Genomic DNA, 26,845 nt, shown 5'->3' with positions numbered 1-26,845 from the left:
CTCTTTCTGCTGTCTGGATAGCATGAATGGTGTCAATCATGTGATACCTTGCTGGACAGTCACCATTAGTCCGTGGTCTTTCTAGAACAATGCTGATTTCTTATTCCTTTAATTACCTTCAGCCTTTGAGCAATGTTATTTCTAGAAATTGTCACTTTCTTAAGCTCACAGCATTAATAAATGTTCAGTATCTTTTTTTTCTATTTTAGAGAAATACATAAAAATGTAAAACACAAGAGAAAGAAAATCTTCAATACATAAGGAAAAAGATGGAAAAGGAATCTGTATTCACTTCACTAACTCATTTAACACACCTTTAATGAGTCTTACCAGGTTCAAGGCACTGTGCAATACACAGGGCTGGGGCCAGGGGTAGATGTCGACCGCTGCCCCAAGGATCTCTGCCCTCAAAGGCACTCATTCGGATCTGAGAGACAGGACTGAAAATAAATAACTGGAATGTAATAGGACACTTCAAAATTATGCAACAGCATGCCACTATTAAGAATTACAATAAGTATGTTTATTGACATAAAAGGTGTTTATAAGAAATTAAGCTAAAAAAGCTGGTTGCAAATTACGTAACAATATGATCCTAATTTGGGGATTTTACAAAATCATATATGTCTCTGTGTAAAATACATATTTACATACAAAAGATTAAAAATCTAAATGAAAATATTATCATTGATTACGTATGGGTGGTGGGATTATGAACGGGTTTTTTTCTTTCTCTTCTTTCCTTTTTTATTATCTACATTTTCCAATTTTGTTTATCTAATTTAAAAGGCATTCAAATGCAATATGATGTTGCACTAATGAGTATCAGAAAGTGCAAAGGGGCTGGAGAAAATGAGCACTTATGCGTTTGGGATGTCAGAAAAGGCTTCCCAGTACAAAAGTGAGGGAGGTGTGACAGCGCAGTATATTCCAAGATTTACAAACAGCCACTTAGGGTGGAAGAGAGTCAATGATAAAAGGACTTTGGAATTAAATAAAAACAGGAGAGGGGTTGGCTTAGAAGCAAGGAAGTAAAAACTACCTACAATATCCCAGTAAATATCTCAGACCAGCACAGAGCTTGGAGAAGAGAAACAGAGAAAGCAGAGAGGTGCCGAAGGATCAGAGTAAGTCCACTGAAACACCTCTACCTATTACTTCACCAAAGTCAACGGGCACGAGCAGTTGGGCTGGTCTATCTGCGTGGGTTCTCTGCAGCATTCCACTCTCTAAGCTGGAGAGATGAAGACAACTCCTGACCCTCTGTTAGGCAAGTAGATAAGTGGGGAAAAGAAACCACGAGAGGGACGGAACAGGAAAGAAATGAAACAGAAGAGAAATTAAAGAGAATGTCAGTTGTTATAAAACAGGTAAAAGATACCTCTAGGAAAAAGTATCAAAAGATGATGCTAAGAAAGGTGAAATAGGAGGTTCAAATGTATGCCATTCCAGGAATATCAATCAACAAGGAGAAAGGAACGTCCCATTGTGAGACTTGGATGATAATGTGGTTACCACACGACCACACAGCACGGTAGAAATACCGTAGCACTTGGTTTTGTAATACATTTTAATTAAGGTGCTTTTTTTTATCACAAAAACAAAAAACAGGTGGGGAAGATCACTCATTTTCACTAGGTCAGTATTTTTATTTGTGGATGTCCTGGGTGATACTGTGCAAATGATTTACTATTATGTTTCACCACGTGCTACAATGTCTTCTCAAAGATAGTAGTCATCTTTACCCTGTAATGTTAAAAGTGGAATTAATGTGGAAAGGAGGTGGAAAGAAACTAGAAAAAAGAAAATTTTTCCAATTTTTATTTGAAATTACCTAATCAAAGAGCAAATTGGTGAGCTTTCCTCTTATTGCTACATTCGTGTCCTTTTGATCTCATCAGACCTTCTATTTTTTGATGTGTTCTTTGTGTTCTTTTGATGTGTTCTTAAAAATAACTGCAGTTGCTCTAATTTTTAGAAAAAAAGAGAACTGATAGTAAATATTTTACCAAAGGTCAAGAGAAAAATTATACTATGCAAATACATGGAATCTATGGAAAGAGTCTATTCATTTGTTTCCCTTTTCTGCTATCATTTACAGGAGAATCCTCATTTCAACAGGATACTTAGTTATTCCCCCAAGCATCTGTCCCTCTCTTTGTGCCAAACTATGTAACCAGCACAGCTGTTTACACATTAAGTTATTTTGGTATAAACTAAAAGGACTGAGACAGGATCAGCTTTTTAATTCTTTTTATAAACCAGAACTTGACCTGGTAAAAACGCATCTGAGACTAGCATCATCTTTATAAAAGTATTAGTAATCTGGGTTCTATAGGGAACTCATAGGCCTTACTCCAGAAACTAAATAACAGATATGAAATCAAAAAATGTTGATAAATAAATGAAAAGCCTTGAGTTTTCTTATCAAATTTCTCACCAAGACAAAAAATTACAATGACCAATAGCAAAGGAAAGAGGTAATGCGATCACCTACATGCAGTAACTGCTTAATTAATCTAATACTTAAAAAACAACTTCAAGAAAGAAAATTCTCGTTCTGGTTAATTACTGTAACCGGAGCCCCCATCTCCTTTCTCCTTGATCTCGGCATTGACCTTCTGAAGTTCAAGCTCTATTATAAACTTTTCATATGGCCACATCCACTGCTTAAACTGGGATGGAAGACTTTGGGCTCTAAGAATAGAATGAGAGCCACCTTTTATGCAGTTCTTGCCATATGCTGGGCACTGTTCCAACAGCTTCACAGGAATTAGGATTACCTGATCTTCACACCAGCCCCTTTGAATGGCATCATTAGTCTCATTTTACAGCTGAGACACAGTGACTAACAGGCATTTAGCTAAGAAAGTTGCTCGAGGCCCCAGAGTCCGTGAAGGAGCAGACTGGGAGGGTTGAGCACAAAAAGGCCACAGAAACCAGATACACGGATATAAACATTTCATATTCTCAAATGTTATTTCAGAGCTATAGGGAGTCACTCCAAGAATCACAGCTATAGAACTTTATTTTTCCTTCTCTAAAGTAACCTTTTGTGGATTAAAATATGTTTCCACTCTGAAGAAACAATCTCTTTGTCATCGGATGTTTTCAAAATGTGTTTTCTGCCTTTTTCTTAAGCTTTCAATCTTTTTCAGTTGTATCTAGCATCTGAGCAGCTTAGAGTAAGGGTTATGAGTGTAGGTTCTGGATTCAATTCTCTCACTGCAAAATGGGATGATATTAGTACCTACCTCATGGGGGTTTGTAAAGACTAAGAGAGATAATATATCTCACCCAATTAACATAGCAATAATAATATAGTCAACTTGTGCAATTTTTAACAGGCACAATTCTAAAAAACTTTACGTGGAATAACTTTTTAATACTCAAAGTGACCCTATAAAGAAGGTACTCTTAATATCCTCATCTTACAGTTAAGAAACTAAGGCAGAAGGTTAACAAACTTACCAAAGACAAAGAGCTGGTGTCAGAGCCAGGATTCTAACCCTGAGTCCATGTTCCTAACCATGACACAATACAGCCCCTAATGTGCTTACAGTAAGTGTTTGATGAAATGTTAGCTCTCCGGATAGCTCACCTGAAGGAGACAGTAGTTTTGCTGTTGGGCAGTTGTAGATGCAGAGTCATTACCCTGTCACCAAGGCCCGCCTAGAAGACAAGCTGTGCAGCCATCCAGAGGGTGCAGTGTAGTTGGAGTGGGAAACTCCACGCCAACAGTCAAGACCTCAATTTTCTAGTTCTGGCTCTGCCACACATTTTCTATGTAACCTTGATCAAGGCATTTAACCTGTCTCAAGCTTCAATTTCTCCTCTGTAAAACAAGAGGAATGGGACAGGATAATTGGGAAGGCTCTTTCCTCCTCCGCAATTTCAGGATTCTATGAGGGTCTCTGTTAAAACACCAGTGCACAATGTGCCAGTGGGCTATTCATACTGCATACCAAAGATGAGGGAATTCAGAACTCCCACTTTCTTGATATCCATAATGTACAAGAAAATGGTGTGGGGAGAAGGTCTCAAAAAAAGAATGTAAGGGCACTGAAGACAAATGTTTGTAAGTGTCATGATTTTTTTAAAGATTAATTGTGATTGCTGTCCATATCTAGTTCCCCTGGGCCACAAGGGACCTGAGATACCCTGTGCCTCCAGAAGGACAAAAATTAATAGGGAATCTCAAGAGAATTTTTCTTAAAGAACAAGAGAATCAACTTAACTGGCCATACGTGAATTATCTACTTGGAAAAGTACTAACAAATAATTTTAAATCTTGGACTGCCTTTCTTTCCATCCAATTGTATTCTTGGCCCATGTGTTAGTTTTCTATTTGTTTCTGTAACAAAGTACCACAAATAGTGGCTTAAAACAATACAAATTCATTATCAGACAGTTCTGTAGGTCCGAAGTCCAACACTGGTTTCATTGAGCAAAGATCAAGGTGTTGGCAGAACTGCATTCCTTTCTGGAGGCTCTAGAAAAGAATCTATTTTTCTTGTTTTTTCCAGCTTCTAGAGGCCACCCATATTCCTTGGCTCATGGTCCATTTCCCCCACCTTCAAAGCCAGCAGCACGGCATCTCTTTGACCCTACTTTCATCAACACATCTCTTTCTCTGACTCTCTTCTACCTCCCTCTTCCACTTTTAAGGGCCCTTGAGATTACATTGGGCCCCCCAAAATAATCCAAGATAATATCCCTGTTTTAAGGTCAGCTGATTATCAACCCTAATTCCATTTGCAACCTTAAATCCCCTTTGCCACATAATCTAACATATTCACAGTTTCCTAGATTAGAATGTGGACATCTTTGGGGGAAGGGGTAGTGTACTATATTCTGCCTACAACTGTCTCTTCCCTCATTCTGTTGTCCTTTAGATGCAATGAACTCAGGGAAGATCAATATATACAAATACTTTACAAAACCAAACAGGAACTGGAAAATAAATTTATCCTCCATCTTCCCCTCTTTCACTTCCTTCAAACTATAGCATATACAGGATTCCAGAGTCAAATAAGAATCATGTTTATATTAATTGTCACTGCTCATTATGTGCTCATTGCTCTCCTATATTTGCATAGACAACTGACATTTCATAAAATTTTCTTTAGTTTCTTTTCTGGGTAAATTTATCATTTTGTTACATTTTGAAATACTTAGGACATGAGGATGTCATCCAAGCCAACAACGCACCCCAGAGTGTATGAAACCATACCCAATCCTTACCCACCAAGTAACTCTATGGCTCCTGGGTCTCAACAACCTCTGAGTTTCATAAACCCGGGAAACCAAGCTCAGAGTGGTCAGCCTCCCTTCACTACTTCTCCAGGAATCTACACTAACAGTCAGCAGGGTCAAGGAAATATACTAAAGTTAAATCCAGCTATAGTACCAGCAACCTCAAAATTTAAAGAAGAAGGAAAGACATTAGGGGTAAGTCTATTTTCTACTAGAATTTTAATATTGCATTTGAAAGGTTTTATTGTACTTATAAGTTATAGGTGGAGAGAAGTTTATGATCTCATGACATACATCCAACCATTAACAAGTTCTGAGTGTTACTCTGGAAACTGTATCCCTTTTAGGTAGAAATAATTAGTCTGCATATAGACTTTACTCTAAGTTAATTTTATTTTAGATTCAAGCAAGAATCTAACAGGTAACAAAGGACTTTTCCTAGTGGGACGACTCGGTAACATTGACATTATGGGAGCACCACTACTTCTAGCTTGATCTCACTTCTGCAAAGGACATTTGGGGCACCCTCAATCCTGTCTCTGGATTAGTTTCAAGCCTGGTATTTGAAGACAAGTGAATTCACATTAAAATGAACATTGATGGCTGCCTTAAAAACAGCAGGAACTACAAACAGGCAGTCTGGGGAAACTCGGTGTGAAAGAATTAGAGGCCATTCCATCTGCTGTGCTTCTCACCCAGCTCCCATGGAGATGTTATGACTTAACAGCCACATTACTTTTATAAAGGTTACTTTAAACATTCATAAGCTTGTTTACATAGGCATTGTAAACCACGCCCTACTTGAAGATGAAGACTCCACTTGCCTAGGCAGAACTGTTAGTTCCTTTGCTGTGCTTTCCAGGTACTGCAATTCCACCAAACCGTACTGCCTCTCCTGTGTGCACATCTAGCTTCTCTTCTAGAGCATTCAGTAAATGATATTGAGTGCCCATTATCTGCCAGAAACTCTTCTAGCCATGTTTCTACCTATTTCAAGTTGCAATGTTTTAGGAAAGTAAAAAAGAGCATTGGTTCCCCTCCAACAGGCAGATCTAAGCTGTGGATCTGGCCCCTCAGATCCTCCTCCTGCCAGAGAGGACATTCCCTGCTCCCACTGAGCAAAGGGGACAAACTAGCACCCCACATAGCCAACCCCAATATTCTCTGGGAATATTGCAGAGAAAAAAACAGGCACAATCTCTGCCCTCATGGAGCTTAAAACCTAGTGGCAGAAATCAGACTACACATATAATAAAGAATCAAAGTACATAGTGTGTTACAAGGTGATAAATGATATAGAGAGAATAGAGAAATGTAAAAGGATAAGAAGAGCCAGGCAGTGAGGGGGCAGCAATTTCAAGTTGGTCCAAGTACGCTTTCCTTAGAAGATGACATCTGAGAAAAGACATGAAGTGAGGGGCGAGCCATGCAGATATCAGAGCAAGAGCTTCCAGGTACAGTCAGAAAAGTCCTTAGAGGAAAAAGGGTGTGATGTGTTTGAAGACTCAGGAGGAGACCAATAAAGTAGAATATAATGAAGGAGGAAGGGAGTAGCCAGAAGGAGGGTAGAAGGGTGGTGGGGACCAGACCCTGTGAGGCCTGGAGGACAGAAAGCTCTGGCTTTTACTCTGAGTGGAATGGGGAGCCACTGGAGCATTCTGTCTGGTACTGAAAAGGCTCACAATAAAAGTACTTTAAAGTGAAGTGTAATTTTGTTTTTTAAAAGCCCCAGGTGGCAGAAGCTACTTCCTCTCCCTAAAAATTGTGTATCTATGCCATTAGCAGCCCCTAGTCCTCACAACAGTGCAGAGGCCTCAGTGGTAGGAACTGGAGCATTTACCCCAAGTGACTCAGAACTTAAAGCGGGTCTGTGGCCAAATATCCAGAATGAATTAAATGACCAAATTACTAAGTCTGGCCTATAGGCCATTTTGATCAGTAAGTGGTACAGCCAAGGTTACACTAGGAGAGAAGAAGGCTGATATTAATCCAAGATCTAGCTGCTCCTCATCAAGATGATGGCAAGAATAAGGACAGGAAGTCTGTAGCCAGATGATGGAGTTGCTGCTCTAGAGAAGAGGTTGTAAAAAACAAATACAATGTCTAATGCAGGAGTCCTTCAACTGAGATCCACGACTGGCTACAAGAGGCCCAGGACACCTCTGAAGTTACATGCAAAAGTGTGGTGTGTGTATCTATGGATGTGTGACAACGGTTTTTCAGAGGAAAAGGCTCATAGCTTTTAACAGAGTCTCAAAGAACTTCATTATTCAAAAAAAAATTAATCTCTTAGCATTATTTAGGAGTGTTTTTTTTCTAATTCTGATACAATTTAATTGTATTCAGTAGCTATTTATTAAAGAAATAAACACAGCAATCTTTATATTTGCAGTCTTCCCGGACACATAAGATGTAAACTTGAGAAGCAGCAATTAATTTCGGGTCCAATCTAGCAACAGTTATTTCTCACAAATCTGTTTATCCAGGATGAGGGAAGGTGCACTAAGAGGTACAAAGATGAATCCCTTGTCTTTCAGAATATATGTCTTGGCCAAAAAGAAAATCTTTGCATAGCTGCAATTAAAAAAGGAGTATAAATGAGTACAAAACCAAGTAATAAGGTGTGTCATTTATACCATAAGATACAACAGAAATTTAGAAAGAAAGAAGATAGCTTAAATTGACTGGTATAACCAAGAAGACTTCGTGGAAGAGGCAGGGCTGAGCTGAGCCTGAGGGGAGGCCATACGGAATAGTTAAGACACGGGCTCTGGAGTCAATGTGCTGCATTAAATTCCCAGATCTGCCCGTCAGTACTGTGTGACCTTGGACACTGCTATGGCCTGAATGTGTTCCCCCCAAAATTCATAAGTTGAAATCCTAACTCCCAAAGATGATAGTATTAGGAGGTGGGCTTTGGGGAGGTGCTTAGGTCATGAGGGTGGAGCCCTCATGAGTCAGATTAGTGCCTTAAAAAAGAGGCTCCAGAGAGGTCCCTAGCCCTTTCCACCATGTGAGGACACAGTGAGAAGGCGCCGGCTGTGAACCAGGAAGAGGTCCCTCACTAGAAGGCGACCATGCTGCCACCTTGATCTTGGATTTCTCAGCCTCCAGAAGCGTAGGCAATAAATTTCTGTTGTTTATAAGCCACCCTGTCTATGGTATTTTGTTATAGCCTGAACGAAGTAAGACAGACACCTAACTTCTTTCTGTCTCTGAGTCTCCATCCAGTTGTTGGGAGGAGCACATGAAACAATAAATGTAATGTGCTTGGAACATTATCAAGCATATAGTTCATGCCCAATAAACTGTTTTTTCTTCATTGATTCTTTCCCCATAGGTAGGATTACTCAGGCAAAGAATCAGTCCATTTGAAAAAGACAGCTGCCGAAGTCACAATTAAAGCATTTTTTACTAAGATTCTTTAAAGGGGCTCTCGGGTAATGCTAACGCGCGCTCAAGCAGTAGCAGAAGAACTCTTCTCGGGTCGCCTCAGCAAGCCTACCCAAATACCTCAAACAAGGCCTTACGCTGAGGCCTTAGGTCTAGTGTGTATCAGAATCTTAATGGCCCACCTCCTGCTGTAGAGGTCTACCTAAATGACACCAATGGCTCTTGGCAGAGTTGACAATAATAAGCAGTGGCAATGACAGTAACGTTTCAGTAGTTCCTGAAAATGAAGAAGCAATTTAAAAACGCCTGTTTTCCTTTTTCAGGCAATCCAGATCGTGATTGGATTGATGCACATCGGTTTTGGAATTATTTTGGGTTTAATATGCCTCACTTATAAAAATGTCATTTTTGGGGCCTTTGCGTCCCTTGCTTTTATCGGCGGATATCCATTCTGGGGCGGCGTCTCTGTGAGTATATTGCTAGAACACATCTCCTTCTTAGTTTGTAAATTATAGATATCCCCAGCCTATGCACAACTCATTTTTTGATGAGGCCTACATCTGATCAGCCGGAGACTTTAGAGAAATAACAAGTCTGATTGGGTATAAATAAAGGAGAGCTTTTTTTTCCATTTTAACTTGCAGCTTAAACTCATAACCTAAACTTTACTCTGATAAGTAATCAACAAGCCGACGTTTTAGTTCGCTACTACATTTTAGACGGAAATCTATGTGTTGGGTGGAGAGTTGCAAAAGGAGGTGACTGGGAACATAATTAACAATATGCAACTGATCATGAGAAGAGATTGAGCAGTGAGCTCAGAAGTCACCAGAACAAAGAAAGCTTACAAGAGAAGAATCTTTATATGCAAGAAACTAAGGAGAAAGAAAAAAAACTCAAAAGGACATAACTTCTGAGAGTTTGTCCGGAAAAACTGAGATGTATGAGAGGAATTTTTGAGGAGGAAACTAGATGAATATAAATAGACCAGCCTTTCATATAAAGGGAAGAAATTCCCAGGAACAATCAAAGAACCCATCGTTTCACAAATAAATCTGTCTATTTCTACAGTTCATTATTACTGGCTCTCTCTCCGTATCAGCATCCAAGCAATTTTCCCCTGGCCTGGTAAGTCAGAATGTTTCTCCTTTTTAAACCCCTTTAAAGATTAATTTACTTAGGGAGGAAAATTGACAAGGTGGATTCAGAACACGCGAAGGGGAGCACTTTTTCCCAAAATATTTATTGGTTGCCCCCACGGCATATGTGTCCTCCTATGGTCCACACAATTTGCCACTCAGAAATGGCAGAGCTCCACATTCTTACTCTTGAACTCACAAGAATGGAAATCAGTGAAGATAGGGTTGTTCAGCTTTATCCTAAAGGCCCCCGGTTCAGTTGGGTCACACTGCATTAGGGGAACTCCAAAGAAGAATCCAAGAGCCAGGAAACCCCCACTTGCCACTTCAGCATCAAAGACTCTACTATTCATTTGCCATTTCTCAGTTCTGCCTTGCCTTGTATTTTTACTTTTTATTTGCACATACCTCCCATTCTTATTCAGATTTGACTTTTGTTTTACAGTTCGTTAAATCATCGCTAAAAACACCCAGCTCCGTACACATGAAGAGGTTATAAAAATAATCACTGAGAGAGGTCTTGCGATTCTCTAGGCCACAACACTCCACCTTTTGCAATTTCCTGGTCTACTTTTTTTTCTTTTCAGACAGGACTGATTTTCTTTTTTTAAATTATTTTATTGAGATCATATTGGCTTATGACACTGCGCAATTTCCAGGTGTACAGTATTATATTTCAATTTCTGTATAGACTGCATTGTGCTCACCACCAGTAGTCTAGTTTTTATCCGTCACCATACATATATGCCCCTTTACCCCTTTCACCCTCCCCACACCTCTTCTCCTCTAGTATCTACTAATCTGTTCTCCTTATCCATGTGTTTATTTGTCTTCCACATATGAATGAAATTGTACAGTATTTGTCTTTCTCTGTCTGACTTATTTTGCTTAGCATAATACCCTCAAGGTCCATCCATGTTGTCGCAAATGCCATGGTTTTGTCTTTTTAATGGCTGAGTAGTATTCCATTCTATATATACCACATCTTCTTTATCTATTCATCCATTGATGGGCACTTGGGTTGCTTCCACATCTTGGCTATTGTGAATAATGCTACAAGGAACATATGGGTGCATACAACTTTTCGAATTAGTGTCTTCTTGTTCTTTGGATAAATACCCAGAAGTGGAATAGCTGGATCATATGGTATTTCTGTTTTTAATTTTTTGAGAAATCTCCATTCTGTTTCCATAGTGGCTGCACCAGTTTGCATTCCCACGAGCAGTGAATAAGTGTTGCCTTTTCTCCACATCCTCTCCAACACTTATTATTTCTTGCCTTGTTAATTATAGCCATTCTGACGAGTGTGAGGTGATATCTCATTGTAGTTTTGATTTGCATTTCCCTAATAATTAGTGATGTTGAACATCTTTTCATGTGCCTGTTGGCCATCTGTATATCTTCTTTGGAAAAATGTCTGTTCATATCCTCTGCCCTTCTTTTGACTGGGTTGTTCATTTTTTTGTTGTTGAGTTGTATGGGTTCTTTATATATTTTAGAAATTAACCCCTTGTTAGACATATGATTAGCAAATATTTTCTCTCAGTTGGTGAGTTGTCTTTTCATTTTGTTCATGGTTTCCTTTGTCGTGCAGAAGCTTTTTAGTCTAATGTAGTTCCATTTGTTTATTTTTTATTTCCCATGCCTGAATAGACATGGAATTCGAAAAGATGCTGCTAAGACTGATGTCAAAGAGTGCACTGCCTATATTTTCTTTGAGGAGTTTCATGGTTTCAGGTCTTACATTCAAGTCTTTGATCCGTCTGGAGTTAATTTTTGTGCACAGTGTAAGATAATGATCTACTTTCATTCTTTTGCACATGGATGTCCAGTTTTACCAGCACTATTTATTGAAGAGACTTTCCTTTTCTCCATTGTATGTTCTTGGCTCCTTTGTCAAAGATTAGCTGTCCATAGATGTGTGGTTTTATTTCTGGGCTCTCAATTCTGTTCCATAGATCTGTGTGTCTGTTTTACTGTCAGTACCATGTTGTTTTGATTACTATAGCTTTTTTTTTTTTTAAATAATTTTACTTATTTATTTTTCCCCCAAAGCCCCAGTGGATAGTTGTATGTCATAGCTGCACATCCTTCTAGTTGCTGTATGTGGGACACGGCCCCAGCATGGCCAGAGAAGCAGTGCGTCAGTGCGCACCCAGGATCCGAACCTGAGCCGCCAGTAGCGGAGCGCACACACTTAACCGCTAAGCCACGGGGCCGGCCCGTGATTACTATAGCTTTGTAGAATATTTTGAAGTCAAAGTTGATGCCTCCAACTTTGTTCTTTTTTCTCAGGATTGCTTTGGCTATTCAGAGTCTTTTGTTGTTCCATATAAATTTTAGGATTCTTTATTCTACTTCCATGAAAAACATCATTTGGATTCTGATTGGGATTGCATTGAATCTGTAGATTGCTTTAGGTAATATGGACATTTTAACTATGTTTATTCTTCCAATCCAAGAGCATGGAATATCTTTCCATTTCTTTATGTTTTCTTTGATTTCTTTCAATAATGTCTTATAGTTTTCAGTGTATAGGTCTTTCACCCTCTTGGTTAAATTTATTCCTAGGTATTTTATTCTTTTTGTTGCAATTGTACATGGGACTGTATTCTTGATATCTCTTTCTGCTAGTTTGCTATTAGTGTATAGAAATGCAACTGATTTTTGTATGTTGATTTTCTACCTTGCAACTTTACTATATTTGTTGAGTATTTCTAATAGTTTTTTGGTGGATTCTTTAGAGTTTTCTAAATATAGAATCATGTCATCTGCAAATAGTGACAGTTTTACTTCTTCCTTTCCAATCTGGATCCCTTGTTTGGATAATCTCAGTTAGAGGAAAAGATCCATAAATGATGCATAGAAAGAATGCTTTATTTTATTTTGGGATTACAACACGAGTGGTTAATCAGGATCAGGCTCTTTTATTTTAGTCTAGTCTAGCCTGGGAGAGCATGAGCAACATGCTTCTATGCTTCCACTTTTCCATTCTTTCCTCTTGTGCTAAATTAAATACAATATTGAAACCACCTCTGCTCTAGTTGTTTCTAGTTCTTGGCAAATCATTTTCTTTCTCCTGTTTCAAAAGCAGACCGGGGATCTGCCAATGAACTAAAAAACGATTTCTTGTAGAAACTGGGGAAAGTTTTGGACTCTGCCCATACACCTCTACCCACAGAATTCTGACAAGTTCCTCGTTCTAAATCCGGAGTTCTTTATCCAGCCCCTAGAAAGACTTTAGGGTTTTCATAAGTTCCTAAATTTATCAGCAAAGTTTTTTTGTGTATATACTTTTTCATCTATAAAACTGGATGCTGTATAGTACTACCTCATACAGCAGTTGTAAGAATTCAATGAGATAATGTGTTTAAATAATTTAACACAGTGCCTGTCCCAGAAAAATGCTCCCTAAAAGTTTTTTGTTGTTTTAAAAAGGGAATATAATTGTTATTGTGCATGAGGCATTTAGACAAATATAATAGATGAGCTTTTGCTTTGCATTATTTACATTTTTCTACAGGCTTTAGAAATACCCTACATTTAGGCTGCATACAGAATAGTTTTCCTGGTAACTACCCAGAAGGGCAGAGGGAAAAAAATCATTTCAACTTCAAAACTTTTTTCAAGATTTCAAAGATTAAGAACCATTAAATTTAATTGATTCTTATTTCATTTAATTTCATTTATCCTATATATGATTTATTTTTTCCTGTTGTCTCCATTAGATAAAAGGCAGCCTAGGAATGAATCTTGTTAGTGCTATCTTTGTCTTATTTGGACTGATTCTGCTGCTGATAGATGTGAACATCAATGGGATACCCAACCAAAACTACTGGGCGTTGGTAAGTACCCCACAATCTACCACATGCCTCCCATCTTTCTACTCTCATAGAGTGGGTCTATTTTTTAACCTCTTACTACTGTGTAGCAGCTATAGTGGAAAATCTCTTCTTCTATTCTAGCCCTACTCCTAGTCATGTGATCTCTAGGACTATAGAACAAAATGGGAGAGTTACCTCTACAGATGGACTAAGGCAGAAGGGCATCCCTTACTGGTCCAGCTCACTGCTGATCACGTAAACAATGGGGAAGACTCTTAAAGATACCCAGATATTATTTTCCAAATATTTGAAATTCTCTGTAAATGAGACAGTAACATCATTGAATAGTTTTATTTTGAGTAAGAATGGGATGAGAGGAAAATGGCAGTGAGAAAGACCTCCAATTTTTACTAGTGAAGCACAAAGAATGAAGCAACTGCAAAATGAAGCACATGCCTCAGAATGTTCTCAAAACAGAATCACCCATTCGTTATCATTTTATAGGCCAAGCACGGACTCTATTACCTCAGGAGCAGAGAAAAGTGTAGAGAAGAGCTTATAAGGAGGCAAGAATATGAGGGCACTTCTTGGTAAATAAGGTCGAGTGAAGCAAGCACACAAAATTTATCCTGTACAATACCAAACAAAAAGAACAAAAATTAGGCAAAAACCAGCTTTTAAGTTGGCATCCAAGTAAAGAAACAAGCATTTCTGCTGTGTCTCAAGGTGGCAGAAGAAAGAACAGCTCCCAGCCCTGCTTCTTATCCCCTAGAAACAAAACTGAGGAAAGAAGGGCACCAAAAAGTACTGAGAAGTCTAAGACTAATGCTCTCCAGTCTAGAGCTAAGAAGACTTAGGTGGAGAGCAGCCAATTCTGAGAAAGGATAAAGCAAATCCTGTATGGCAAAAGCCCTCGTGTAGCACCCCAGGACCTCAAGAGAAGTAGGAAAGGTCACCAGAGTTAACACCTTCCAGTGTACTTTGCTAATGTGGAGACATGAGCTGAAATCCACAGGAATAGAATGTACCTCTGACCTTGGAGCAGGCCTTGGTACAGAGCGTTTCTCAGAAGAGAGAGAAAGTGAAGTCCGTGTTCACTAGCAAGAATTGTGCTCAGTGCCGGCTAAGCTATTTCTCTCCCATACAGCAACAGCTGCACGATTAGCATTCAGAAAAATGGACAGAAAACAATACCTAGTCCTCAAACTGTAGCTGGAAACAAGCAGGACAAATTGGACTCAGTTAAGTGGAAATAGGAATCAAGAAAAAGTCACCTACCCTGTATCTGAACAAACAAGGCCTACACAGAGTTGTTCACTTTAAGAATGAGAAAGTTGAAAATAAATGGCAGGGAAACTACCCCAAAACATTAAAGTGATTAAAAGAAGGAATAGAATTAAAAAAGAAAAGAAGGAGGAACGAAAGCCTAGGATTCCTGTGGGTTAGCGCATCAGCAGAAACACTCCGCTGCCTATTGTTCATTTTGAGTAGAAGCCACAATCCATTTAATTAGGACAGAAGACATCAGATAATAAAATGGATGCAAATACGTGTCCCTTCCTTCTACCTCACAAGCTGTGCCCTGGTTTAATGGAGATGTGGGTCACACAAATCAGGAAAACACTGAGTTTCCTCATTCTCATGGTTTGATCCCTTACTAGCCTGGGAAGCCATATCCTCAAGATCTAGCCCGAATTCCAGTCCTATGAAACAATAAAACTACTCAGTGATTACCACATGACCCAGACCTAGCATCTTGGTTTCCAGGAATTGAGTTTTTCAATTTAACACAGAGACTTATAAACAACAAAAGGGAATTTCCAAGTAGCAGGTCAAGCCATGTTCTACCATAGCGTGCTAGTAGTACAGATAAAAAAGCCAATATGGAAGAAAACATCACTCAATTATCAATAGAAGATTCCCCATGAGCATTTTATGCTATTGAAACTCTTAATAAGAAAATAAACTGATAGAATGAAATAAAAAGAACAATGCAGCACTATAGAAACCAACGGAGTACCAAAAACCACTATTACAGATCTAATTAAAAAATCGCACACAGCAAGAAACAGAATGGACTCAGATAAAAATGTTAGAGAGAAAAACTGTAATCATAGTCTTATAGAAGAAAAAGACAAATATATTAAGTAATTAGAAGATGATAAACATGAAACATAGGCAAGTTTGATCCAACATAACAACAATTGGTCTCCCTGAGCTAGTCTCCAATAAATGGTACAGAAAAAAAGTATTTAGAAACATTGAAAAAAAATTCCCTGAAATAAGAGATAATTGAATTTGTAGACTGAAAGGGAATAACCTATACTAGGAGACAGAAATGCAAAGTAAGTGAGATACATATATACTCTTGTTAAGGTATAAGGTATAGAAAAGGACTCTTTAAGGTTTTAGGCAGAAAAATCAAATGACCTATAAGCTGCAAAAAATCAGCTTGGCTCAGACTCTACCACAGCAACATTCAATGAGAGAAGCTAACAGAGTAATGTCTATAACGTTTTGATGAAAAGAAATTGTGACTCAAGAATAACACATCCTGAGCCAGCCCTGATGGCCTAGCAGTTAAAGTTCAGTGTGCTCCGCTTCAGCTGCCTGGGTTCCGTTCCTAGGCACGGAACCACACCACTTGTCTGTCAGTAGCCATGCTGTAGCAGCAGCTCACATAGAAGAACCAGAAGAACTTACAACTATATACAACTATGTGCTGGGGCTTTGGAGGGGGAAAAAAAGGAGGAAGATTGGCAACAGCTGTTAGCTTAGGCGGAATCTTCCCCTGCAAAAGAAAAAAAAAAAAGAATAACAGATCCAATAAAATTCTTATGCAAGTATAAAAGCAACAAGAAGATGCTCTCAGTAAAACAACAACAAAATACATGGGCACTGCTGCTAAAAAAAAAATAATACTATTCAACCCTACATGGGGTAAATTAAATCAAGAATTCAGAAAGGCAGGGAGAAGATGTGTAAAGAGATTAGTGAAGAGCATGAAACCATTTAAATATTCATCTAAGACTATAAGACTCAACAAGTGGGGAAATGATTAACTACAAAACCGAACATAAATGTTTTAATGTTTCACTCAAAAAGAGTGAAAACTGACATAACCACCAAATAATGGGAGGTGAAGAGAGGAGAGGTAAGATGAGAGAGAGATAAAATGAGAGGGCTAATCACCTCATTTTAAATAATAAACAATCATTTGTCCAAAATTGAAACTTGCAGGTTTAAAATGACTTCAACTTCTTCATGGATTTCATAAACTTTTTTTTTTTAATTTAGCCAACTTAATTTGACGTAACTTCTTTTTATTCTTTTAAAATCAAGTAACATTTTTATTTCAAAATAGTGAGTAGAAAATTATGCCATTCTTAAAGAATCACTTTTCTCTCTTGCTCACTCTCTCTCATTCCTTCTCTTGCTCTTTTTCCCCTCTCTTGCTCTCTCCATGCATTTTTCTATTTGCCTTTTTCCTATACATAAAGATCTAAAATAATAGGTATCAAATGTTAATTTTGCTTATTTCTATGCAGTGGCATTTGGGATGACTAGTGAGTTTTTTTTTAATGAGCAGGTAACATCTTTATAAAAACAAGAAAGCCATTGCAAAGAAAAAGAAATCTACCTCCTTTTTTTTATTGATGTTTTAATAGTTTATAACATTGTGAAATTTTGGGTTGTACATTTTTGTTTATCCATCACCATATATATGTCTCCTTCACCCCTTGTGCCCACCCCCTACCCCCATTGCCCCTGGTAACCACAATACAGCTTTCTCTGTCCATGTGTTGGTTTATATTCCACATATGAGTGAGATCATACAGTGTTTGTCTTTCTCTTTCTGGCTTATTTCACTTAACATAATACCCTCCAGGCCCATCCACATTGTTGCAAATGGGACGATTTTGTCTTTTTTTATGGCTGAGTAGTATTCTGTTGTATATATATACCACATCTTCTTGATCCAATCATCAGTCGAGCGACATTTAGGTTGCTTCCACTTCTTGGCTATAGTGAATAATGCTGCAATGAACAAAGGAGTGCATAGGCCTCTTTAGATTGTTGATTTCAGGTTCATTGGATAGATTCCCAGTAGTGGGATACCTGGATCATAGGGTATTTCTATTTTTAATTCTTTGTACCTCCTTTTTAATGATTCTAAATAAAACAGTCTACTGGCAAAGAGGAAAGTCTTCCAGAATTTTAAAGAAAGGCCAAAATTAATTCACATTTCCCTGAAAAAAGCATTTGATGATAATAGACCAATAATCACGGAGCAAGTTGAGCCTGAGCAAGAGCACATTTAATGAGTCAGTAACTTTTTGACGCCTGTGTGACACCTTCCTGATTAGCCAAAATTTCCTGTGTTTATTTCTGATTTCAGGTTTTTGGGACCGGAATTTCAGGCATGCTGATTATCTTCTCTCTCTTGGAGTTCTGCATAGCTTGTACCACAGCATTTTTTGCCAGCCACGCAATCATCAACACCAGCTGGGTGAGTTGGGCCTCTTCTCCGTAAATAATCGGAATATGTGGTAGAGAAATACGGACTTAAATGTCAGCTAAGACCCACTTGGGCTTACCAGAGTGCTCTTTGTCCTTGACATTGACTGGACCAGGGAGAGACTGAATAAGATTGTAGTAACAATACTGCTTGTTTTATTCACCCTTTCCAGTCTGTCCTGGCTATTCCAAATGTGTATGCAACCAGTCCCTTGCCACCATGGTCTTCCTCAGCTCCTCCCAGGATTGACGGCCACTCAGCTAATGCCACTAACTATTAAAAGAAAAAGGAGCATTATCCAGTCTCATGGGGTGAAACTACTCTGCAGAAACTTCTTGAGAAGCTGGCCTCTACTGTCTATGACGATTGCTAATCTTTAAAGGCTGTGTTTGAGATTTGTTCTTAGTTTGTCATTAATGATAACTGTATGTATCTCTAAGTCACTGTCTTCCTACACACCACCACCACACATCAGCAAAGGTGAAGGACCAGAGGACTAAAAATGACTCTGCAATGCTCTAAACGTTACAAAATTTCCTGTTAATGTTACCCCTTCCTCAATAAAACGTTACTAGGAACATAAGCCTCTTTTTGGTAAATTTTTACTTCATTTTGGTTTGATTTTAGTTGTAGAGCAGAAAATCGGACCAAACACTGCAAAGCAGATGGATAAAATTTCTTTGATGATGATCTGCAGAGTGTTCAAGTCTCTAGAGTTCCCTTACTGTCTGAGTCACTAGAGTCCCCTCCTCCCCTTTCTGTTCAGAAAGAAAATTCCCAGTTGCCCTTGTTGGGGGCCACATTATATTGTACATTAATATCATCAAACACCTTGCCTCTTGGATATCTACAAAGCTTTGCTATTTACAGACTATCTTCATACATTACATACAGTACATTAAACTCATTTGCAATGGGGTAAGAGCAGGACAAGGATGGTACATCAAGCAGTTTTTATTTGTATTTTGGCTGTTTTGTTTTTGAAATGGGAGAAACATGGGCATGTTTAAAAGCCAATGGGAACAATACAGGCGAGAGAGAGAGATGTGGAATACACTAGAGATAAGAGGAGAATAGTAGAGTAAGTTTCAAGAGATCAAAAGTGTATATGGAGGTCATGGCCTAAGTCACGAGGAAGGGTGGTTTATCTACGTTAACAAAAAGAAAGGAAGAGGTCATTAGCACAGATATGAATAGGTTTGCAGTGATGGTAGTGAGTACGCAGGAGGTTCCCACGTGATAGCTCGTGTTATCCCTCTCAAATTAGAAGTGAGGTCATGCCCAAGGTGGGGGCCACGGATAAAGTCAGAATACTGCACAGAAAGGGTAATTCTGAAAAAATCATGGAAATAGAGAAGAAACTGATCAGAGAAACAGAGGCAGACTGCCAGGCTATAGTGAGGGCACATTTGAGGGGGTAATCACACATGTAGAGCACAAACTGCTTCAGCAAGACTTGGTTGCTCAGATGTGGATCCACATAAGGTGCCTATTTGATTTCATCCAGGGTTAGGGTTTTTCTAGAGAGGATGATAAAATACCAAAAAGGCAAAAAAGCTTAGGATATTGTCAAAGTATTATTAAAACAATAGACTGTGGAATCTAAACCGGACAAGGAGGGAAGTGAAGAAAAGGACAGATAAATTGATCAAAAATGAAGATATCTGCCCTTCTCCAGTAGAGTTGTGAAGATCAAATGAGATAATGTTATGTGAAAATGGTTTGGAAACAGCAAAGTATACCCATTTTTGAAGCTTTAAAATTATTTTAAAAGACAGAGGAGACAAAATATGTAGGCAAAGACTAGGCAGAGAGATCAAAATTAGGGAAGAGTGAGACAAGAAGAATAGAATTTTTGCATCTGGGAAAGCAGGTGTATTATATCAGGTGAGAGTCACATGGTTTCAGATTTCTGGGCCTGCCTGGGTCCCAACTATTTAGCAATCTGGGTGATCAGTAATGCTGTGTCCTTCACCATGAAGCTCAGAAGCTAAGCAAAAGTAAAGACATGTCCTTCGTGGTCTGAGGGTCTAGGAACTAAATACTGCCCCCAAAATGTCTGGAGGGGTGGTATACTATATATCCATATAAACAACTTTAAAAGTAAGACTTGCTTTAGGGAAAAGAAGCATTTCCAGCAAAGTTGACATTTTAAATAAATTTCCATTGAATATATTTTATTTTTCATTTGACTTTAGTAATAGCAATAATGATAACACCAAATATTTAGCCTACTCTATGTGCCAGTCACATCTCAAACACTTACATAAATTAATGCATTTCATGCTCACAACAACCCTGTGAGGTAGGTACTATAATTAGCATCATTTTCAGATGAGAAAACTGTGGCAGAGAGGTTAAAAACTTGCCATTAAGACATGTAGCTAGCAAATAGGGAAGCACGGATTTGAACCCAGGCAGTCTGGCTCCCTAGTCCAGGAAGTGTTCCTAACCACTATTCCCACTCTTATTATTATCTCAGATAAATCAGAGATTTGTAACTCCAAAACAAGCAAACAAAAATTTTCTCTATAGTAAATTTTTATATATTTGGAAGGGACCATCTGACTCTCTGATGGCAGAGGGGGATTTAGTAATATAATAATACTACTTCCAACACTTGCCTCCTGAGAGTTATTCTGTTACCTTTTAATCACACCTGAGAGTCCCCTAACTCAATATCTAGAATGTCACTTGACTCACCCTCTAACTCCTCTTTTTGCTGGATAGTCAAAAGATGCTAATAGAGTTGAGTTTCAACCATCTAAAATTTGCACTTAAGCTGAGGCTTTTTAGAACATGAAAAACAAGACTGCCCACTTCAGCAACTTTAACAACGCTGCAAGCATAAAATTCTTATATAGTGGATTCATCTTAAACAGTGCAATCCTCTTTTTATGAAACTGGGGAAAATATTCATTCATTCACTCATCAAATATTTATTGAGTGCCTACCCTGTACGGAGCTTTGTTCTGTGTGCTGGAGAAAATAGACAAAGATTCGGTTCCTTGGAAGCTTAAATTATCTAAGTGTTAGAGTTCTTGTGAAAAATAAAATCAAATAAGTTTAATTTTAAGGTTTAAATCTCCTAAGTTTTCTAAAAATGTACCTGTGATCTGAGACTTGAGAAAGTGACTGGAGTAGAAAAATTATATCCCAGCATCAAGGCCATATGCCTATTACTAACGTGATACTATTTAAAGGCCTCATGGTATATTCATTCTGGAATATCTAAAAACTTATTCATTCATTTGCCCCCAAAAATGTTATTACACTACTACTTTCTGACCAAACACATAAAATTTGTGTGTTATTACATAAAATTTAGCTTTTATGTATGTATATTTAGGGTGATATAAAATGCCACGGAGTAGGGGGCCAGCCCCATGGCATAGTTGTTAAGTTAGGCACGCTCCGTGTCGGTGGCCCAGATTCACAGATTCGGATCCTAGGCACAGACCTACACCACTCGCCAGCCATGCCGTGGCAGCGTCTCACATATAAAGTGGAGAAAGACTGGCACAGACGTTAGCTCAGGGCTAATGTTCCTGAAGCAAAAGAAGAGGAAGATTGGCAAGAGATGTTAGCTCAGAGCCAATCTTCCTCAGCAAAAAAAAAGGGGGGGGTGTGAAGTCGGCTTTATCTAATGCCAGTGGACATATGCTTTTTTCATGCACAAGTAATAAATGTTGGGTTTGAGGACAAAGACTTCGCCCAAGAAATATAACTCAAGCTATATAAGGAAAATTCAAGTGATCCTATATTTAGTCTCTTCCCTCCTCAGAAGAACACAGGCTATTATTAGATGTCTAGAGCTCTAGAGTGTCTCCCAATTTTAGGTTCCAAGGCTTTAGAAAAGGTCGATAATTCATCATGAAATACCTGGGTTCAAGAGTTATCTTTCCAGAATCCATAAATGTATCTTAGATACATACAAATCACTGATTCCTGCCAAGCCTACACATTTCTGAAAGCTCTTTTTCCCAGAGCATGCTTTGCATTTCTCATATCCCTCTGAAAATCAATCAGTCGCAATTGTTCCCTGTTCCCATGGAGCAGATGCTGGCCAAACCTATTCTGAATGTGAGTAACTGGCAGTGGGGGTGCAGAGAATCCCTAGGCATCTGTTTGCAGAAGTGATCTGAATCAGGGAAAAGATCCTGCAGGAAGTTTTGAGTTCAGGTATCTGAAGCTCACGCCGAAAGTCCAGTTCCTAGCCTGGCCTACATGACTAGGTTTGATCCCTATGGAGAAAGGGGTGTTCTCTTCATTTGTGCATGGATTGTAACCAGGCTCCTGCTCTATAAGGAGGACTGAAGAAAATGTAAGGCTGTTTGAAGACCCCCAGAGCTCTGGAGTTTGGGGAGCACTAGGAGACAGCACCTGAGGCAAAGCAGCCTTCTTCCAGAGAAGCAGCTGCAAAGCCTGAGAAAACTAAAATGTAGACTGAAAGTTGTTGTCACACACACGCCACAAAGGCTCAGCAGGAGCCTGCTGTGCTAGAGAACAAATGTGAAAATTCTGGGGGCTCCCAGAAAGACTGTGGAAGTGGGGGTTTGCAGAGAACTGAGGTGTGCCAGACCAATGCAGCCACATTGCCAGTGTGTCCTAATTCCCACAGGCTGGAGAGGCCTCAGAGATCAGCATTTCCCTAACACTGGCTAATTTTTTCCCTTCTCTCTTCATTTTGTAATTAAAACAAACAAAGCCTTCCTCTCTCCAGACTATTCTCAACAAGACAATTTATAATTTTGAAGTGTTCACTCTTCTTCCCAAACCCACCTCTGCTCCACACCTCAGCTGCCTGACTTCACTCTAAAAATGGACAGCTGTTTACTCAGTTCCACCAGCTCAGCAGCACTCAGCTGGCTTCATTCAATCTCTTTCTCCACATGTGGCCTCTCCCCAGTTTAAGCCTCACTCACAATTCCATTTTATTTTTCACAACTCCTCCCGCTCCCCCAAGTATTTAGCAACACCTTAAAATACAGTATGGACTTTTAGGTCAAACGTCACTTCATATATTCATATGATGCTAGCTACAATGTCTACTTCAAGACCTGTTCTCTTAGTCTCAGAGTACTGATAGTGATGCTATCAGATAGAAATACCCAAGGCACTCACCTGGGCCCTCACTACTCATGGAGAATGCCCAGTGACATTTCCCTGACCAGAGCCAACGTTGTGGCTTGACCAGCCATTGTGGTTCTTATAACCACATCTTGCAATGTGCAAGATGCACCTCAACAAAACACCATCAAGGAACTCTGAAAAACAAGATTTACTACTCACAGGTCCCAGAAGGTACACAGCAGGCCCAGGGGCCACACAGTGAGATTGCCGGCAGAGAGAGAGAGAAGGGGTTATCTACAGTTTCTTGGGCTCACACTTTATGGGCGAATTTAAAACATAAGAGCAGAAATTAGGGTTGGGAAGGGAAAAGTGGGGTCACTCAAGCAGTCAGTTATCTAGGTCACTCAGGGCTTTCTAAAGGGGAACTTCATAGGCGGGTCGGCCTGGTTTCTAATCTGGCTGTTTTGGTAGTAGCTATGTCATACAGCTGGCATTATGTTTATTCGAGACGGACATCTTTGAAATGGATGCATCGGCAGGCAAAAGCCTAATGTGAGGTACTTGCACTACAAGACCCTCATTTTACAGAGGAGAAAACAAGGTCCAAGAGTACTACAGTGGAGTACACACAGCCAGAACTGGAGCTGAGAACCATCCCTAGACCTGGTGATTGTGCCAACTGTATTCTTTACGCAATTTCATGGCAGTCATAAGGCAGAGCTCTTCCTGAAGGAGGCCAAGGGGGGCAGATTTTGGAGCTAGACTGCTGGAGTCAGAATCGCAACTCTCAAATTTATAAACTGGGTGACCATGAACAAGACTCTTAACCTCCCCAAGCCGCAGTACTCTCATCTGTTAAAACAGGAATAACAATGGTATGTATATCATAGGCACACTGTGAAGTTTAAGTAAGATAAGGCAGTGTGTTAAAGTAGTTGAACAAGGAGGCCACTGGACTGGGGTGGCTCTAACACCTTGGTATCTGAGGTAAGCAAACCAAAACCTAAGCCAGAGTCAACACATTCAAATCTGAGAAAACAAAACTTAAGAACAACTAACCACAAACAGCCAACTAGGCTTTCCCAAATAAGGCAACCATTCAAACTATAACCAATCAAATAACTTCCTTGCTTTGTTTCCAAGTTTTCTCTATAAAAACCTATTCCTAGCTCCTGTCGGCGGAGTGCTGCTAACCACATTCAGTTTGGCACTGCCCGATTCAAATCAATATTTGCTTAAAACAAACTCTTCAAAATTTTAATGTACCTTAGTTTAGCTTTAAACACATGAAAGGCACATAATAAACTGCCTGCCTGGACATAGTAACTGAAGAAAAAAGCAAAATAATTTTTAAACTATTATTTAGAATTTTATTAAAGAACCATATTTAAGTAATAATGAAAACTATATGAAAACAGAAATCTACTACATATGTATATATGTGTGCATGTATGGGTACACATATATACATATACATTATACTTGAATAAATATACCTATATACATATTGCTCTTCTAAAATAAACTTAATTACTTAGTTTTCCCAGTGTTACACAGATTTATTTCCATTTTTCTTACTAGAACAGCTTGATGTTTACACAAGGAAGCATCTGTTTTCTCCTGTGTATAAGTAAAATGACATTCCTCATAGCAACTTGGACAAGATTATTTCATCAAGGCTTGCAGCCAACAGTCCTTATAATGATCCTCAACAATGGTTTTAACAAGATTATATCAGGCATGGTGGCCTCAGCACATTTCTTCCTAATGTCTTTTGTATTCTGGGAACCAATTCAAGGGAAATTAACAACATAATCGACATAGATAAATATTTAAGACGACAAAAAGTAAGTCATATTGGATGCCAAACCACGACTAGTTACCTCTTCATTGTTGAAGGATGCAAAGATTTGAAGACCAAAGGATAAAAATTAAAAAGATATGAATTCTGAATTTCCAAATCCAGGTTATGGGGACAGAGAAAAGCAAGGTTGGTTTACTGATCTGTGATATTATCAGAGGAATTAAGAAGTGCCAAGGAATTCTGCCTGTCTCACAACATGACTTGCTCATCTAGTCTTGCCCATGTTCATATTGAATACATATGTATCCGTATTCATTGAACAAATATGAATATACATTTGGACCCTCATCCAAGAAAATAATCAAATCCAAGACAATTTCCAGAGACTGTTGACTAAACCTTAAATGAAAGGAAAAGATACATCACTTCCTTCACAATCAATCCATCATGGCAGCAAGTTACAATAGGGCCCCATCTCATCAGAACTGACTCATTTCTTTTAAATCCATAATCTTGAGGTTGAAGACATATTCAGGTGATTTCCTCTTTCTATAGCACACAGAATGTTTAATATTGTCAGATCTCTCTCTGCTCACAGACAGGTACAGCACAAAAGAATAATACTAACATTAGAAACTAAAGTGCTTTATTACTTAAGAATAAAACTAATACCTTCAATGATAAACTGACCAATACAAAATGTAAAGGCTTTAGAAAAGCCTGGGCGTATTTTTTTTCTTTTAATTCAAGGGACTTTAAAGTCACAATGTAAGGAAGTTAGCTGTGGGGCTCAAGATTAAGTTATTGAGTTTATAATTGATTTTCAGGCTCCAAAATGATCATAAAAGATCTTGGCAGCTTTAACACATACTTGTAATTTCTTTGGCAAACAAGGGTGTTGGTGGCACTTAGCCAATTTCTTTATAAAACAATCAGTCTCTGTTTCTGAAAGTTTGGCTCATGAGCTATCATTCACTAGATATTCACAACACAAGCCTGAATTTTAACTTTTCCAAAATACCAATATAAATTTTCCTGGAATAAATGAGAGTTCCTAGCATTCAGTAGCTGCATTCCAGGTACTTGAATGCCCCAGTAAGTCATGATAGTTACATGACAGGACGATCTGTACTTATCAGTTAATTTAAGATTACATCGTTTGCTTGAATTTGTTCGGGTTTTTTTCCACTTCCTCATCCACTTTCCCAGACCTGACTCTTCTATGTCTTCTAGCTGCACCTGTACTTCTTTACACATCTCTTCATAAATATTGTTTTAACTACTATCCACATCAAATAGAAAACTGATGCCAGGTATAACCTGAAAGATAAACTCACCTCAGCCGGTGGATCAAAAAGTCATTCTGGTGTCTTGCTAAATATTCTCTTTTTTTTTTTCATTAACTTCCTTCTTTAGCTACTTATATTAAAAAAAAGAAAAGTGAGTCATTGACTCAGCCTTTTTCCATCATTACTTGCCTTTTTCAATATTTACACCTTCTAAAGTGCATTCGTGGCCAAAATTTTTCTTTGAGGACAGAGAAGGTGGAGGACTGACTTTTCATCAGTCCTGGTCACTCTGCTGCATGTGTATGGAAGACTAGGACCAAAAAGGCCAATAACAGAGAAGGACGTTTGGAGAAGCCATTTCTAGAGACACCAAGAGGTGGTTGGCGCGGGTCGCACCACGTGGCCCGCCGGCCCTAATGAGTCTGCGCACACGCCCTCCCTCGCGCCCCCTCCCTCGGTAGCTGGAGTACGGCGCATGCGCATGAGGACCACGCCGCTGCCGTTGGAGACCCGCTCGGCCTGAGGAGCCTGAAGAACCTGAGGAGCCT

At 38.9% G+C, this 26,845-nt stretch overlaps 1 protein-coding gene across 1 annotated transcript; it reads left to right on the top strand.

Annotated features, from left to right (window-relative positions):
* The first annotated feature begins 5,134 nt into the window (after positions 1 to 5,134).
* LOC101392564 (membrane-spanning 4-domains subfamily A member 12) lies at positions 5,135 to 18,479 on the top strand. Its single transcript, XM_004437782.3, has 6 exons — positions 5,135 to 5,451; positions 8,973 to 9,116; positions 9,721 to 9,777; positions 13,517 to 13,633; positions 18,012 to 18,122; positions 18,304 to 18,479. Exons 1-6 carry the CDS (start codon positions 5,182 to 5,184, stop codon positions 18,409 to 18,411), a joined length of 807 nt encoding a protein of 268 aa, XP_004437839.2. The 5' UTR covers positions 5,135 to 5,181; the 3' UTR covers positions 18,412 to 18,479.
* The last annotated feature ends 8,366 nt before the right edge of the window (positions 18,480 to 26,845 follow it).

This window comes from Ceratotherium simum, chromosome 34 (assembly GCF_057802395.1).
Source record: "Ceratotherium simum simum isolate JZ-2026a chromosome 34, ASM5780239v1, whole genome shotgun sequence".
In the NCBI taxonomy this organism is placed as follows: domain Eukaryota; kingdom Metazoa; phylum Chordata; class Mammalia; order Perissodactyla; family Rhinocerotidae; genus Ceratotherium; species Ceratotherium simum.
The sequence above is the reverse complement of the archived record's forward strand: the minus strand, read 5'-3'. Positions and strand labels throughout refer to the sequence as shown.